The following is a 17,524-nucleotide window of genomic DNA, read 5'->3' as shown; positions in this document are numbered from 1 at the left end:
TAAGAAGAGTAAACTGGAGTGTACTTGTGAAGATCAATTAGCACTCAATTAGCATGCAGTGAAGGTTCATTTACATGCTTCTTGAAAGATCAGGGTCTCTGTTAGGCTGATAGAGCATGAGTATACACTTGGAACTGCTCAGTTGCTGGTTGTGAAGGGGTAGGAGGAGGGAAGCTGTTCTGGCAGCTGTGACTTCAGCTGTGAATCATAACTGTGGTCACTTAACCCTTCTGACAATCCTAGGGTTTAATGCTTTTCTTAGCACGATGGATTTGGGTCACAGTCCTAGTCAGGAAGCTATGTCTAGTTAGACTTAATGAATGAAGCTCGTTTGAGAAGCTGCTGGGTCTCCTTTTCCCTGAACAAATCACGTAGAAACTCCTAGCCATGAGGGCACACAAATGAACGGCAGGAGGAGTAGGGGAAGGCTGGACTCCTTTCCTAGCTAGGCTTCTCTCTCAAAGTTTGTGGGAGAAGACTTGCACCATAGAAACCTACTGAAGCCCAAAGGAGAAAATGCATCTGTAGTTTAAAAAAAAAATCCCAACACTTTCTTGTGTCTTTTAAGTATTGCTCAGACCCAACCCATGTCCTAATAACTTCAGCTTCTACCTGTTGCCAGTCAGAAGATAGCCTCCAAGAGATCCCCACCTAAGAATGGCAAGTTTCTGACTAACCCCTTGTTCAAGAGTTATGTAGACCACACCATATTTTCTGAAGATGAACTTTATTGAACCTTGCCAGCAAATACTTTTCAGGAGGGGGGGGGTGTGTGGTTTTGGGTTTTGTTTTCTTTTGTTTTCCAAATCAAAAGACCTTCAGATTGAGTGCTTCCACCTGTCTGTATGAATAATGCTGACTTGTGTTCTGATTCTAAACCCTTGAAGCCACCATTAGGGCCTTTGTTACTTTGTGAAGCAAAAAAGGCTTTCTTTTGATGATCTAAACTTAACTGAAAATAATTTGGGTATTTTCATTGCTAAAGTCTTACAAAAACTTTCCCCATAAAAAGTTCATTTAGTATTTTAACTAAAATGATCATTTTTTTTAAAAAAAAAAAGCTGAGGCACACAGGCTATTTACTTGACATGAGCTTTGCCATGATTATAGCTAGTCTTACTTATGTTAGCCCTAAGTATGCCAGACTTGAGGTTTTATTTTGAACATGTAGACCAAAGCTGCTACAGCAGAATCCAGCTAACAGAGAGATGTTAAGAACTCGAGTTCTGCCGCCGTTCTTCAGAAGCATAGCATGCTCCCCGCTACGTACATAAGTACTTACTGTGTGGTAGGACTGATTCAAGGGGCAAGGTCTGGTTGGTTCTGTATACTACAGACAAGGGACGTTTGTATCTTATTTTTTAAGGGAATTCACTAAAAAAAAAGTAAAGGTCTCGTTTGTGCTAATATGCTTGTGCTGTAAGCTTCAGTTTGTAGGATAGGCAACTCGGTTAGAAAATGGGCTTGTTTATAAGTTCAATGAGTCAGTATTCAGCTTTGTTCAACACCTTGGTTCTACCCGGTGAATTAGAGTTTTAGAACAAATTTCAGGCTGTAAGTGTGATGGTGCAGGGTAGGGGGCTCATGTGGACTTTTAATGCAGGTTTACCTCAGTCCTTGGTTTCTGAGCTTGCTCAAAATTTTAGTTACATGACAAGGATTTGCATGCCTAACAATGGAGGCATTAGTCAAGCTAATGTTTGAGAGGCACTTCACTGAAGTGTGAAAGCTTTTAGGAGCCATCTGTGCCTGTCCATACCCACACTAAATATCTATTGTATAGGGGTAGCCTCCAAGATACGTGAACGTGGCTGTTTGTTGATAGTTGAGAGGCTTTTTCTTTGTATCTATTCTGAATGAAGCATAAAATGTTGGTTTTTCTCTCTAGTAGAGATGAAGATGACATAAATGATGTGACTTCTATGGCTGGGGTCAATCTTAACGAGGAGAATGCATGCATTTTGGCAACAAACTCTGAGCTCATTGGTACGGTGATCCGCTCTTGTGCAGATGAACCTTTTCTCTCCTCGGAAGCACTTCAGAAGAAGATCTTGAACATAGGTGAGAACAAAGCGTATGTAACAGATATGTATGGATGCAGTGTTTCCTTGCCTGTTTCATCAGCCAGCCTCCAATCTTTGAAGAAGGTGCTGGAACTTTTAAGATCTGCCATCTCAATTCATATGTTTCTACCAAACTGTACAGAGTTTTTACTTCCCTGTCTACGAACCAACTGTTCTCTAAGTTTTTTACATGGAAATAGTCTGAAGCGCAACCAGAAAAAAGAAATTGGTGCCACTTTTACATGTAAGAACTGGGCAACTTTATTACTCTTAAAGTTAATGGAACACATAACAACCATATAGATGCTAGTGTCAAATCAAACAATTAAGTGTGCTTTTCTGTTTCTCCAGCTCCTAACTTGGTGCATTACACTGACTTTCTTAACAGCTTTTGCATTCCTCAGCCTGTTTCAGGTAAATGTAATCTATTGACCAACATTACAGATCCTGCCCGTGTGATTAGGAAGAAGTTTCAAACTGCCAATATGCACGGGGCAGACCTTTGTTTATGACTTCCTCTATGGAAAAATCTTTCATTAATTTTATGCAAAAGACATGTTAAAGCTGTTGGTATCAGTCAATAATACTGTGGAATATATGTTGAATGGCTGAGACTGAACTGTAATAGGAAGTTTTTAGTGTACGTATCATCTCAGCTGTTAGTTTCTGAGCAAAATAATAACTGTTGCTTAGCAATGTTGTATTATGTCAGATCAGGGAGCATGCATTTGATATAGCACCACACTGATCAGTACCACTGCTGTCTACAGCAAACTGGATGAATGTTGCTCAGTGCCTTCCTCCTGCTTTCTTCCAGTAGCTTGCCATACTGGAACAGTGAGTTTTACAGCTGAGTATTCAGAAAAGCCTGCAGTTCTGTACATGCAGTCATAATTCTGTCACAGTGGTTTAACTACATGATCGCAAAGTCTTTCTATATGCAACTTGTTCTTAGTCCAAACTAAGCAGCTAGCCTGTGACGAGTACATAACCTGCGAATGCTATCTGCTACCTCAGTACATCCTGCGCTAGTTAGCCACATGTGCCGTCTGAGCTGCATGGGGCATAGTTGAGTGAAGTAAGTGCTGTGCTACTAGTGGTTAAAGGAAAAGACACATTGAAACTGGTGCCTAGAACCTTTTCTCAAAATTCAGTAGAGGGTTAACCAGTCATCCGTGCGAAGTAGATATAAGGAAAAATAAAGAGCTCTGCAAAAACATAAAGTACTTCCAGAATAATTGTCTGGTTTGGGATGTGAAGATGATTGATTGAAAGGTGGAAAATACAAGCCTGGCTGTTTCACATTACTACTACTACTACTACTACTACTACTTCATGCCGTAAATGAAAAGTGTTTTGATTGCAAGGAAAGGAATACAGTCAGGGAGTACAGCAATTCAGAAAACGAATGCTTTTGCTCTTGAACTGAGCCCTCTTTGGTTTAGGAAGTGTGTGTGTGTGCAGGGAGGTCTTGAGGTTTGGGGGGGATTTTGTTTTCTCTTGTAAGTTGACATTTCAGTATTCTGATAGTATAGTGGGAAACTGCTGAGGAAGTGTTGAAAGGTGCTTGAGCAAAATGAGCTTTGTACTCAGCTAAGGTACAGGCCAATGCTTACTGGCCAAGATCCAACAGTGGGAACACTTTGATTGTATCTGGGAAAACATTGTAGATTCTCCCTGTCTTGCGAGATTGTTATTAATTTTCAGTTAGAATAGCAAAGGCAAATATAGATGATTAGGTTTTTTACGGTGTACTGTTTATCCATTCTTAACACTCCACTTGGCAATAAATACCGAAATGGGTTTTGAAGGCGTGCTGTATATTGCATCATAAAGTATTACAGCTGCTGTAAATGCAGTGAGGGGCAAGGAAAAGCGCTTCTGATGGGCACAGCATATGAAGCGTGTGAAACTGCTGCCTGCCGTGCCTACCAGGGAGAAGTCGCTGCTGTCCAGGTGTCTTGACGGAGTTGCGTTGAGTGATCGATGGTGTCAACCACGGGAAGGCTCCTCCGTCAGCAGCCTGCAGCCGCAGGAGGGTTGCAGAGGTGATGCCCAGCTCTGGGCACGGGGCTAGGACAGCTTTGCCCGGAGCTGTCGCCGACCTTGGTAACAGCTGCTGAATCGCAGAGAGGCAGTGGCAGCCTGAGAAAAAAGGTTGAAGGTGATGGCACGGTGACCCTGGCTGGACTTGATCTGTGTTGTCCGAGCTGCCGCCGTGGGATGGTTGGGTCTGTCTGCCCCGTGCCGGTCTGTCGAGGCAGGTGAGAGGGTCCCCTGTGCCCGGAGTGCGCTGCAAAAACCATCCCCGCTCATCGAATAAATGTCATGAGTTGTTAACAAGCATGGTGTCAAGCAGGGCAAAATGTAATTCTCTATTTTTTTTAATTACTGGAATTAACAGAATATGGCACTAATTTCTACAGCTACCGCTTCTCCCCCTCCCTGAACATGAAGCTCGATTTGTGTTCTTATTAACTTTGTCCTATAAATGACCTTGCAAGGAGAGTGGTTCTGGAGGCTAAGTGAAACAATGTCTATATTTTCTGAAGCTCCAGGCTAAGTTTTATTAATGTAATGTCTAAGATCTTTGAAGTTGTGACTTTACCAGGAAAATCATAATCTCCAAACCTTTATTCATAATGGGTATGACTTCCAGGGGGAACAGAATACCTGCTGTGCTAATTATTTCAATTATCAGCTACTACTAAAACACGTAATGGATTTTCTATGCTTCCACAGGTAAAAGGCATGACATTATGGAACTTAACTCTGATGTTGTGAACTTGATCTCCCACGCTACACAGGAGAGATTACGAGGGCTCCTAGAAAAACTAACTGTAATTGCTCAGCACAGAGTATCAACCCACAAGGTAAAGGAAATCATTAAGCAAGTTTTGCACCAAAGTTTTCCTGCTTTGCAGCCTTGAAGGTAAACCTCTTCCAAGTATAGGCACATCATATGCAATATGTGCATTTTCAGTATATCTACCAAAGGCTGGTTTTGTTTTAACTGTTTATAGCCTCTAACTATTCCTTACGTTTTCCATTCAACTTGTTGGATAGGTGCTCTTAAAATCCAGCATAAGAGTAAATGCATGCATTTCTCCTCTTCCATAGAAGTGCTGGCTGTTGTACAAAATCTGTCTTGCATGGTAAATATAAAGCCATTTTTGAATGCTCTTGGTGGTCGGGTTGATTTAGGGGCTTGTGTTTGCTTTATGCATTTACTGTTGGTGGAGCTGCAGTATTGGCTCAGTAAAAAAAAAGCCTTGGGAAACTGAATTGAGTATTTTATTTTTAGAAAGTGCTCCATGTGAAGGCAGAGACCCCTTTGATCTTAAAGTTTCTGGAATGTTTTTTTCTGCCAGTGCTACTTAAGATTCCCTCCCTTCCCTCTCGTATTAGCACCATTCAATATAAAATATATTGGGTTCCAGGGATCCAGTATCCCATAAGATGCTTGTATGGTACAAATGGGAAGCAATAACTTAACTAGTGGCCAAAACAGCTCTTTAAGGCTTTTTCTTGTCGTTCAATAATAAGATATTAGTCTGTTTTAGAAAAAAATTGGAAGTTACAAGCAGATGTATCTGTCAACTCTTAAGTTCTTTTTTGTTTGGTTCGGTTTTTTTCAGGAAATTTAGACTTAATGAAATTTAACAAGAGCAACTAACTGATGGGATAGGAGTTATTTTTGTACTGAACATTTTTTTTACAGGCTTTTAAGCACTGGAGAAGCAATAGTAAAGAGCAGGAACTATTTGGAAACTTCCAAGTATTCATAGTGATGTCTGGCGCAGTTGGAGTATGCTGTTCCTTGCCAGAAGAAGATGCAGTAGGAAAAAAATCAATACAGAAAAAGTATAGAGTTTATGAGAAGTCTTTAGAAATCTGCACGTGTTCAGTGTTGTCTCTCCAAAGTGGGAGATCCAATAGAGTTCATGAGCAAAAGTGAGGTGGAAGATTAAGTCCTGAGTAACTAGTAGGACTTAGTGTCTTGCAGAGACCAGGGACGCAAGGGATTGTTTTTGGACAGTGGGCTTGATAGGGCTGATTTCTTTCTCATTAAACTAAAGCAATAGAAAAACTGATAGGTTTTTGTCTGATTGAATTGCCAGAAGCAATGATAAGATTGTAAGACTGCAATAAGCTTGCTTTCTTTTCCTGTTTTCTCAAAAACAAAGCAAACAAACAAAAAGTAATGGGCATAATAATCCTAGAGGCACAGGTACCCTCTTTTGTTAGGAAGATGGTATTACACTACAGATGAGTGTCCTACAGGATTGTGTTTGTGAGTAATATTGTGAGAGATGTTGACAGGCTTTTAGAAATCTAAGTTCAAGAACAGAACACTACAGGGTTTTGGAGCCCTGTTATGTATTTATATATGTATTGACACAACCCTGTATTCCATCTTCCCTAGTGCTTGCCCCTGTCCTCTTTTCCTTCTAGGCTATCGATAGGTACCAGTGTGCAATGTGGGCTCCATGTATTTCAAAGAATTATCTAGAGCCTTTCCAAGAGGACTGGGTAGTTGCCCTGTAAGGCTCTGTATTGGCCTATCTTCACTACAAAAAGACAGACAGTAGTAGGGATAGGTGTGGTGAAAGGTAACTATTGTTAGGGTAGAAGTTGGTGTAAAAAGCCAATAATTCATGGCATCATTCTCAGCAAACCCTTCTTTCCGGTTTGCTCAGCTCATGCCTAGCAGCGTACATCTGATGGCTAGCCCTGCAGAGAGAGAGAGAGAGAGTTGGCAGGGTAGAAGCTTCATACCATGCCACCATGTAGACTTGCCAACTTTTGCCCTTTTTTGCTATATTTAAGGGAAAAAAAAAAAAAGTATATAACTGGAAGTTACTAACTTAGTTAGGATAAAACTATCATGGTGGTCTCTTTATCTGAAGTAGGAATAGCCTTTCAGATTGTTGTAAGCCGCTCTCTGTGCTGTGACTCTTGTTGCAGTGCCTTTATAGAGCCTTGGTAAGACCATAAAGGCAATTAGCTAGCTGGTTTGGTTCCTCGGCTGCTTCCCTCCTATAATCTGGAGAACTGCTGAGGTATAAGAGTATGCATGTGACATAATATGATACCCAAGACCAGAACTAATAATGGCAACTAAACAGTACAGTGATTAAAAAACGTTTTTGATGTGAGTGGATGCAGCACAGCACGAGATGACTGCTGTGCCTCTGTGTTTGGAGCCCATGAGGACATGGCTTCAAGAGGCATGGTACGGTGCTGTGCTATAAACATTGCTCCAGGAAAACATTTTCCCCATATGCAGTAGCAATAAAACACTGCAACCCTAAACTGCACTGTCTGTAGGGCAGTATGCTGTGGCAGCTGCATTGGTTTAAGGGGTAAGCTCTAAATGTAGTGAAGGAGTAAGCACTCCTAGATGTGAAAACAGCCAGCCACCTCCTACACACTGTGTGCCGCCATCAAACTGCAGAGTGCAGAAGCAACTTATCAGAAGCTTTTCTGTTATTAACTTGGTTTAGGGGTTGAGTATATAAAAGCCAAAGCTTAATAGGTTCTCACACAGTAGCTGAGCCTCTGCAACTGCCTGCATTCCTGCTCTGTCCTCAACAAGGCTTGAACACAACATGATTTAAACTGTTCAGATTCCGTGGGAGAGCTGGTCTTAGTGGCATTCTTTCAACTTCTTTCCTGGTGGACTGAAGTGGAGCACAGCTTCCCTGTGTGTGGGTTTGTCCTTTGTGCCCCTGGACATGCAGTACGTTCCAGGTGCTAAACCACAAGTGCCGTAGTCAGGTTTCAGATTCATTTACAGGTATGTGACAACCTAGGAAGGAAGTTGCAAATCACAGACAAGGTGTATAGCTGTTCTTGAATTTGTTGCCAGCTGTCTTCTCACTGAAGACATACTTGGGAATGCTTTGCTTCAATGCTGCATGTTTCAAGTATGTGTAAAACCTAACGTAAAAATTTTGGTAGGAATTGGCTGTGCTTTAGAGCACATCCGTGGAGAAGTCTTGAGTATGTACGTTTCTCTTGAAGAAAAAAAAGTGTGGGGGAATGAATTTCATAACAAGATTGTATAGATGCACTAATGTGCTATTGTTGTGTGAAAGCAATAGCTTCTTTCAGGATAGCGAAGTGAAATCTGGGTGAAATTTAGCTCAGTTAAAATAAAAATGACTTTTTAACTGTCAGATGTACAAGTTCAGCTGTGGCACATACAAATCTAACCACACTGTATTGTGGTTATGTGCTTTATTTATCACTAAGTTAAATTCTGTTCTCGATTACACTTGTAACTTTAGTTTTGTTGGGATTGCACTGTTGTAGCTGGGGACAGTTTGGCCTTATGTGAGGAAGTTAAACTGTTATATGGACAAAAACTGAATCCAGCTTGCTTTGTCGTAGCAGTAATGGCTACAAGTTATGAACAGGTATACAATATAATGTTTTCTGTCTAAGCAATTCAGTGTTAAATGGACACAGAGAACAAGTTTATTGAGTAGGGCAAAATATAACTGCAGGTGTTTGTCTTCTAAAAAGACCTGAAATAAGGTATCTTAAAACAGTTGTTGATGAGCTGAAATGCTGTTATGAATGCACCCATTTCTTGTCCCATATAAGCTCATGGTAGTGCATTGGGGTGCTTCTGGTTGAGATGCTTGCATTCCGAATTGGCATAGGGTCTTGGATTTGGCCTTAAAAATGTAAGCATCTAACTCCGACTTTGGGCATTCCAAAGGGAAACACTTCTAAACTTTGGAAAAAATAATCTTCTGATAATATGGCTTTCTTCTTTGTCCGTTTAAAAGGATTGTGGCATGGTGGTGTATTATTGTAAACTGCTGCTTCAAAACAAACTGTACTAATGAACTGAGACTGACTCAAAGTAGCATATGTTTTGTGGGGAGCAGTAACAGAAGAGGGGGAAAAGTTTGTTGGACTCTTTTGCAGAGCCACAGACTCTGCTTGGGAATGAAAGTTTCCTTGGTTGCAACGCATGGTGTGGTGTGAGCCACAGTTGGTGATACGTGACCATGTGGTGGCTCATTGAAAAGGACCAAACTTAATACCAGAAGAGGGATTGATTTCATGCTCTGGCTGGGTTATGAGAATTCAGACTGGGAGACGACGGTGCCCCACAAGAAGACTTTTACTTTCCTCCCAGCTTTTAAAAGTGTATGACTGGATGTGGGAAGAAGAGTCTGAGTATAGTGTGTTTGAAAACTAAAAATTTAGCAACTGAAATAACTGATAGTCCATATACTTAAAATATACCCTTGCCTAAAATATATCTGTAAAACACACCACGCTTATTCCAGAACAGTTGTGTGTCAAGGTTGCTTCATTAAAGTGTGAGATTGGGGTAGGGTAGAAAGAAGGGTTGCTAAAAGTATATAATGTGTATATAATCCCTGGTAAAAGCCCAAGGATAAATTTCTCAGGAAAAGGCAAGTTCACAAAGTAACAGAGAAAGAAGATGACTCTAGGATGTGCATTAAGGAGTGGTACAAACAGGTGGCACAGATGTGTCTCATCTAGAGTGGGCTCCCTGCCTTGTTTTGCCTAATGCCCTCTAGCCAACGCATGGCTTAAATAGCCTGTCTTTGGACGAGCAGAATAGTAAAAACAAGCTTTTCATTGCCAGCTGACCATGTTTTAGATCTTTCCTTTCTCTGTCTTTTTTCCTATCTAAAGTAAAACTAAACTCAGACTTTCCAGTGAGAGCAAAAATAATCTGACAAATAAACTACTGATTGTTATTTTTTAGACCAAAAGGACCGTAGTCTTGTTTCAATACATGCGTGTCCAGTTACTGTTGGAACTATTCATTAGTATTCAGTGGCCCAGCTTTGCATAGGGGGCTGGACCAGACAACTTCCACAGGTCACCTTTCAACATAAACTATTCTATGACTTGAGAGCATCCACTGAGGCAAAAGTATCTATTCCTACAGCTATAATAAACCATATATAATTTATGTCACTTTCCCTACCCCAAAGATTCATTATAAGTAGTTCTAAACCACCCCTCTGCTCCATAAAGCCTCTTTTTGGAAATACCAGCTGAGGCTTATTTCAAATTCTGGATTAAATATCTGAAACTAGAACACCAAACACTAGCAACTTAAAATGTCAAATTTTATTTTTTCTTCACCCTTTCTGTTTAAAGGGGAAAGGATATGATATTCTGCTGTTTTACAATTCTTTCCTTTTTTTTTTTTTTTTTCCCAGTCCAGAAAGACAGTCTTGTATGTATGTTTACTGGATATGAAGTTGCTGTTTAAAACAGAATTTTAGACTTAAAGATTTTGTTGTTGTTATAGTCAATATAGACTAGATGTTGTTAATGTCGCTTGTTCAGTAACTTCTTACTAGTCATAGATGCCAGGAAACATGCTTCAGTGGAGAGGAGATGTTGAAATGACTACCTACCACCTGAAGTCTTTCTAAAGCAGCCTACACTTTTCAGCTTTGAAAAAAGAGTGTTCTTCTTTTGAAGTTGTTCCCATTGGGTTTATTAGCTCTAGTGGTGTATATAAAAGTCTGGTTGTCTATAACAAACTTCTCTTTCCAGGGGAGTGATAGGTACATTGTATCTAGTGACACCAGAGCACAGCTGAGATTTCTTGAAAAGCTTGATCACCTAGAAAAGCAGAGAAAGGATGAAGAGGAACGTGAAATGTTGCTTCGAGCAGCCAAGGTAAGAACTTCATTTATTGCTTTCCAAGGAAGTAGTGTTGTCCTTTAGACTGGTGAACATCTTCAGGTTTCTCCTATTTCTGCTTTAAATGTAGTAACCATTAACCCTGTAACTGGAAATCCATAATGTTTAGGATAGCTTAGGCTATACAGAAAAGGATTTTGGCTTTTTACATTCTTCAAAAAAATCACAGGAGTTCTTTTAAACATGTGGTGGGGTGAACTCTTCTTTTGAGATTATTCCTACTGGTCAAAATAAAATAAAAGTAGTATTCACATAGCCATAAAAGTCCTTCCTGGCTCTATTTCTGGCTCTAAAATTGGTATGTCTTTCTCCATGTGTGTGTATGGCACTGTTTGAAAATATGGGTTCACTATGCTTGTTCAAGCTGGAGCCTGGTGAGATCCACCGCCCTGCCAGATGTGTGTTTTCTGTAGTCAGATCAGAGGGCTGGCCTTGGAGCTGGTAGTCTAGCATCTGCAAACCCCTGATGGAGCTACTGCTAGCACAGAATAAGTACCCTTCTTACCCCTTCCCTCTCCTCAAGAACAGGAGCAAAACAAAACAAAAAAAAAAAAAGAAAAATCAGTAGATGTTGCTCCATCAGATGTGACTTGATCACCTTCTGTTTGTTGTCTTTTTTTGTTTTGTTTCAAGCTTAATTCTGGAGCCCCTTGGGTGGAAGCCTCATCTAGACTTGAAAGAATCGTGCTGTACTTGCACGAGTACGACTCCCTTTCTTTCCTATACTTCCTGTCCTTTTTAAGTGTCTGCTGCTGACATGAACAACATCATGCCTAGACTGGACCTGACTGACAGTGTTAGCATCATTTTCAGCTTAATCTTGCTTCAGGCTAGAGCAGAGGCAGCCGGCCCAGATGAGGAGGGGGGTGCGCGTATGTGCGTGGAGGGGGAAGGGAAGGCAAGGCAGTCTGGATTGAGGCATTCACCCCTGGAGCTAAATCTTTCAATCACCAGAGAAAATTGTTGTTTATTAAATATTTAACGGATAGGATGGTGTTTGGATGCCAGTAATTTGTATTCAATCTTTTTCCTCTTCCTTTGGTAGAGCCGTTCCAATAAAGAAGATCCAGAGCAACTGCGGTTAAAGCAGAAAGCGAAAGAGGTAGGACTTTCCAGTTACCATGCTTGCCTTTGTGTGTTGAGAGAAGGTTGGCAGCCCTGTCCTGGCAATTAGGTCAGGGTTTATTTTGCTGCTGCATACCATTTGTAGAGGCCTTGGGGAAGGACAGGAACTGCCACAGGCAAGGGCAGTGCTTCAAATGAGGTCAATGAATTATGAGCTCTCTTTTTTAACATTTCATTTTTGTAGTTTCAGTCCTGTCTAGAAATGGTCCTTTGTAAACTGCAGCAGTACACTTAGTAGGAATATAATGCGGGATTAGAAAAAAAAAAAAAAAAACTTTGAGATTTAGCATCTGGGACTGTACAATAGGCTACATTTTTCCAGGGTAATTGTTCGTTTTGTAAATCTGATACTGCTTATAATTCTTTGGCTGGGAGGCGGTACTGGGATTTAGTTTTAAATGGAAAACGCCTCTGGCTTTTAATTTTCTGGGCCCAGCAGTTTTCTGTTCTGGAATGGAGCCCTTGTTTCACACAGTTCATGTTTAGCTGCAGGGGTTTTAGTTTATAGCTTAGACTGGTTAAGCTTTTACTCCCAGAGGCCTCTGCATAGCAACTGTAGAAATCAACAAATAAGTTCATTTATGTCTGCAGCCTCCTCTCAGTAGCTGACTTTTTACATTTCCCAATATCCATTTCCTGACTTTTCTAGCCTGAGAGAAAAAAGCTCCACTAATTGGAGCTTATTTTAATTGAGCCTTAATATTGGATCTCACTGGAGTTGCCCCCAGAGCTACTGGGAACAGAATGAAATGAAAGTACCTAAGGTTGAAGATGTGTGTGCGTGTGTATGTGTGTGTGAAATTTTTCACTTGACCTACAGATTCTTTTCCCTGCTGAATAAATCATCAAGCCTGTTCACATTTCTGATTAAGGATCTGACAGCAGACGATAATAAAGACAATTGAGGTGTGAGACGTGTGATACAGAGCTGAAGAAATTGGTTTCTATAGTTACTTGACTGATTTCATGCAATTTTTAAGGATCTTTGTGCTAAATGAGAGTGATTTTCTGAGCAACCTTTTTCCTTAACTGTGCCTCTTGAACTATGAAATTTGTTGTTGCTTAACATTGCTGCACTTGGCTTCTAGGTGCCAGCAGCAGCAGCAGGTTATTTATGAATGCTTTAAAGGCCCTTATTGTTTGGATTAATGTAGGAGCCCAGGCAAAACAAATGGAAATCCAGTAAAATAGTATTAGAATCAATGCTCTATATTTGCACCATAGTAGAAGAAATTTGTAAAATAAGAGGAGAGAGAAGGAACTTGCTTTACTATCTATCTTTTAATTCTTTCTTTCTGCTTATAAGTCTTTCTTCATGCTCACAGTCTGTGAGTACAAAGTTGCCCTAAAGCCCTTCCCAGTTTGCCTCTAGTGCCACCAGGATCAACAATCAGTGGGTGATGCTAATTTGTCTTGTTTTGTAGGTGGCTTTACCTCTGCATCATCTGGCCGTTTCTAGAGGTTCTTTCTTTTAATAAAGCACTGCAAAGTGATTCATTTATGCATCTTCTTTTCTCTTTTCCTCTGAACAATAATATGTAGGATGTTGAAACATGTTCCGTGATTTGGATATTTAGAACAGAAATAGGTTAGGTGTGTGGTTTAGGTCTTTTTTTAGATTGGTTGGTATTGTTAATGAGATCTCTTTTAAAAAGTGGCATATAGGTGTACAAAAAAGGAGCCAACAGAGTGGAGAAGGCATCTTAAGTTTAGTGCTTGGTATTCTACTAAGTGCTTGAGTTCACCTCCTTCAGTGCATCTTATCTTGTGCCAGACTAACACAGCCTTCATTGCACTTGTCCTGCATATTTCTCCATGCTGTGCTGCTCCCAGAGTGACAGTCTCCAATTGCTTCACCAAAAAAAGAAGAGGCAGATGTACCTCTTGGGACAACGCAGATCTCTATGTTGGTATTGCCTTGCCCTCTGTCCTGATGCTTTGTTCTCTGGAGAATTGAGGCAGCCAGAATTTCTGCAGGCTTCACATGCCGCACGGGAAAACCACCTTCTGTGCCAGGGGTGCTTTCTTATCTGTGAGACCATCTCAGGCTTGAGTGGAAATGAGCCCGAATGCAGCTGGTCAGTTTTGGCACTTTATGGGTAGTTTGGAGATAAATGGTCAGCACACATTTGCATTAAAAAATGCAAACATGAGTAGAGCTGGAATAAGAGCAAAATAAAAATCAACAAATATCCCAAGGCTGAAACTTGTAACTCAGAAGCACAGTGTATACTGGGATGAAAGCCTGAAAAGGCTCGCTAGTGTCTGTCTGTCTCTGTCCTGTTGTGTTGTGAGTGTAGCCGGCTCCTAAGAAACCACACTTGGGAATTCTGATACCTCTGTCAGCTGGAATCAGATCCTTTCCAGGCCACTCTGGCTGAATATCCACTGGAAAGCCTGATCTGATCCACTTAAAGTTCTTCAAGAATGAATATAGGCCTTCCTTCCTCAAAGCTGTCTTTTATGTGTTGATGGTGACCCCTGGGAGAAGGGAGAGGGTGTGGGGTAATGGCACTAGAGCATGTTCTAAAGCAGCGTTTCCCAAAATGCAGAATGTACATCCTAACAATGAATACTTATAAATCCAGGATGTGCTGTCATCCAGCAGCTGGAGGCAACATCTTAACGTTGCTGGAAGTACATCTAGAGACTCAGCAGTGGATTCTTTTATCCAAAAGACTATACATAATTGCTGTGACCTTTTCATCCCTTTTTGCATGACCTATTGCCTCAAACTTCCCCTATGCTAGGTCATTTACTTTCCTATATTCTTAGTCTATGTAGCTTGCTATGAATTAAGTCTTTATTTACTTCCCCCTTTCACCTGTTTCAGCAGATTTTAATACCTACAGAAAGTGCGCATTCCTTCTGAGACAGCTGCAAGGCTTGCCCCAAGCTGCTCCTTTGTGCACTCAAGAATTTTGTCCTTCCTCACCTCATGGGCCAGCTCTTTGTGCAAAGGCATTCCCGAAGCCTGGGTAAATTACCCCTGCTTTTCATTCAGCCTTATCTGCCACTTCAAGCTGAGAGGATACAGTCCTCGCATTGTACCTGATGCTTGCACTTTTAAACTGTAACTTTTTTTTAGGTGCTTTCTGCTATTTCCTGTTCTACTTTCAACTATACTTCCAGTTACAAAGAAAATGTTCAGTTCATGCAATTCTCGTAGCTGTATTTATGGTTTATCTCCAGCTTCATCCCTTTACTGAAATGAGTTTACTTAAATTGAGTAGGTGTAGGATACCGTCGAATGTGCAAGCATGCCATATGAACAGTGCATCCCAGAAGACCTGTAAAAATGTCAGTATTAAACAGCGTGTACTGTAGATTTAAATATAAACCCTGATCTTTTGTACTTCTGTCTCTCATCTTCAGAAGTGAGTGTGCTTGTAGCATGGCTTCAGGAAGCTTAAGGCTGAGGCTGGGCAAACCTTTCAGATTGTATGTGTGCAAGATTGCTGCTTGGGGTTGAGCAGGTGAACAGGTATCATACTGATAGCACCTTTGCTTATTCCGTAGCGGCTACCTTCGTCTCTGCTCTTACCTTGTGGCACCTTGCAGCATCTATCGGTGGATAAAGGTGAGCAGCTGCATCTTGAACTAGGGAAAGGAGTGTGTGGAGCAAGCACCTGATGGACAGCAGACTTGCCTGCCCCATTCCTTGCTCTTCCAGCAGCTCTGTTCACTTACGAGTGCACAGGTTTTCCTGGTCCCTTGTTCTGCCTGCTTGACGCACTTGTGCATTTTACTGTTATGATTTTGACACAGGTGTCACAAGATGCAGCAGATGAGATGCTGAGAATATTCAATACCTTTAGCATCAATTGATTGGGAGGAAAATGGCAAACCCTAGGTTTTTTTGTAGAGACAAAACAAATCCCATCAAAAACATCAAAAAAAAGTCTGCATGATTCCAGTGAGTTCCTGGGTGCTATATAGTAATGACTGAAATTTAGTTGTTCTGTAGTGTATTTTTTCAAAAATCATCATCTTTTTTCCATTTCATGTGTCCATCCTAACTCTTTCCCTTATTTCCTCTCATGGTCTCAGATAACAAGTAATTGTAACTTGATTCTTTGTCTGCTGCTCTCTCTACAGACTCCAGCCCACATTTTTCAAGCTGTTTGTTTCCTTTTTTCCCCACATCTCTTGTGCTGCTTCTGTATTTAGTCTTCTGGACCTAATGGTTCAAATTCTTTAAGGCCACTCTTGTGGCAGGGGAAAAGGAAACTCCCTAGTTAACCATAACCTCTCAAAAAAGCAAACAAGATGCTGCGAGCAAAATAAGATCTCATCGCGATCAATTGGCTTTTTATGAGCCTTTAGTGACATCCTGAGAGCTTCTGCTTAATTATCTGATTTATATTATCTTTATTGTTCTGTAGTGTTTCTTACCCGCTTCTGCGTGTTTTGAAAGGAAAAAAAAAAAGGCATGATTACTGAACAGACATTAATTTTGTTACCTGCAGTGTAGCCCTACAAATAGCAAAGGGCTATCATCAGAGATGTGGTGTGTTTACAAGTCTTGCAGAAAGTCGGGGATGGAAATCCTGTGAAGTGTTAGATGATTGAGCAAACTGAAAAGTGAACCAAATCCCTGTTTATGTGGCATTCATCTTGGTGTTTTGAAGAAGCATAAGAAAAGAGCAGCTGAGATGCTGTGTCAGGTACCCTAAAACCAGCTGGCTGGAAGATGATAGCAACTATCTTTATCTAGTGAAAAACAAAAGCCCCCCCAAAACTCCATCAAGCTTGTTCTTGGATTTTCAAATAGCCTTTTCTAAGTTTCTCTGAGAGACTGTAATGGACATGAAACCAGCTGAAAGTATGGCCTTGGATTAGAAACTTGCTAATAGAGGAAATTTTAGGACTAAAAGTACAACAAAAAGATGATAATGGAGAGCCAGAGAGTCCTGTGCCAGGAATGAGTGTTGGGTGGACTGCACGATGAGATGGAGAAACCTGCAGGTGGAACATAAGTCTTAAATGTTCTCTAGCTTTGATACCTCAAGAGTGAGTGAATGGATATGCAGCGTTACAGCAGCTGAAAATCATTCAAAATATCATGCGTTTGGAAGAACTGTGGTTTTAAAGTAATGTCTTGCAAGGGCTGGACACTGTCCCATTGTGACAATGCAGGCCTGCTGATGGTCATTGAGCAGTCTTCTCACATGTGGTAGCATCTGAAACAAAAACTGCAGAATATATTGCTTTGGTGTGGTGTGCTGTAACCTTTTCTTGGCCTTGCAGCAAAAGTAGCCTGGGCTGTGTCTGAAAACACACATAAAGAGAGCTTGATGCTGGATGCTAGACAGGGGAAAGCATGCTCCAGGTGTTCTAGAATACAGAGACATGCATCACAATTGTTAAACAAACAAACAAAAAACCCCTGTAAACGGAAATACACACTCCACACTTGGGAAGTTCTTAACAAGAATGAGCAAAATTAGGAGTCAAGAAGTCACTGCATCCTGGACTTTTTTCTTAAATTCTGTGGGGACCTAGTTATTTATATATTAGGGAATGTCAAATATCAACTGAAGGAATTATTTTTTTTCCTATGGGTAGATTACTTCATGGCTATCCTGGAAAAAATTTCTGTTGTTCTCCAAACCATCTTA

The 17,524-nt window shown here is 40.8% G+C and overlaps 1 protein-coding gene across 7 annotated transcripts in view; it reads left to right on the top strand.

Annotated features, from left to right (window-relative positions):
- The window catches only part of TAF4B (TATA-box binding protein associated factor 4b), an 88,684-nt gene that overhangs the window by 50,291 nt on the left and 20,869 nt on the right, over window positions 1-17,524 (top strand). For 6 of the 7 annotated variants that reach the window (XM_087736030.1, XM_087736038.1, XM_087736046.1 and 3 more), the window contains 4 exons: window positions 1,889-2,061; window positions 4,806-4,936; window positions 10,629-10,754; window positions 11,824-11,880. In XM_087736030.1, coding sequence (XP_087592156.1) covers window positions 1,889-2,061; window positions 4,806-4,936; window positions 10,629-10,754; window positions 11,824-11,880 — 487 coding nt within the window. The remainder of the gene's footprint in view (window positions 1-1,888; window positions 2,062-4,805; window positions 4,937-10,628; window positions 10,755-11,823; window positions 11,881-17,524) is intronic. The other variant, XM_087736055.1, reaches the window with a different exon arrangement.

The sequence above is a fragment of the Nipponia nippon genome, unplaced genomic scaffold (genome assembly GCF_047370975.1).
Source record: "Nipponia nippon isolate SJK-2023a ecotype South Korea unplaced genomic scaffold, ASM4737097v1 scaffold_1, whole genome shotgun sequence".
Lineage (NCBI taxonomy): Eukaryota > Metazoa > Chordata > Aves > Pelecaniformes > Threskiornithidae > Nipponia > Nipponia nippon.
Note: the sequence above shows the minus strand (reverse complement) of the source record. Positions and strands in the feature narration are given on the sequence as shown.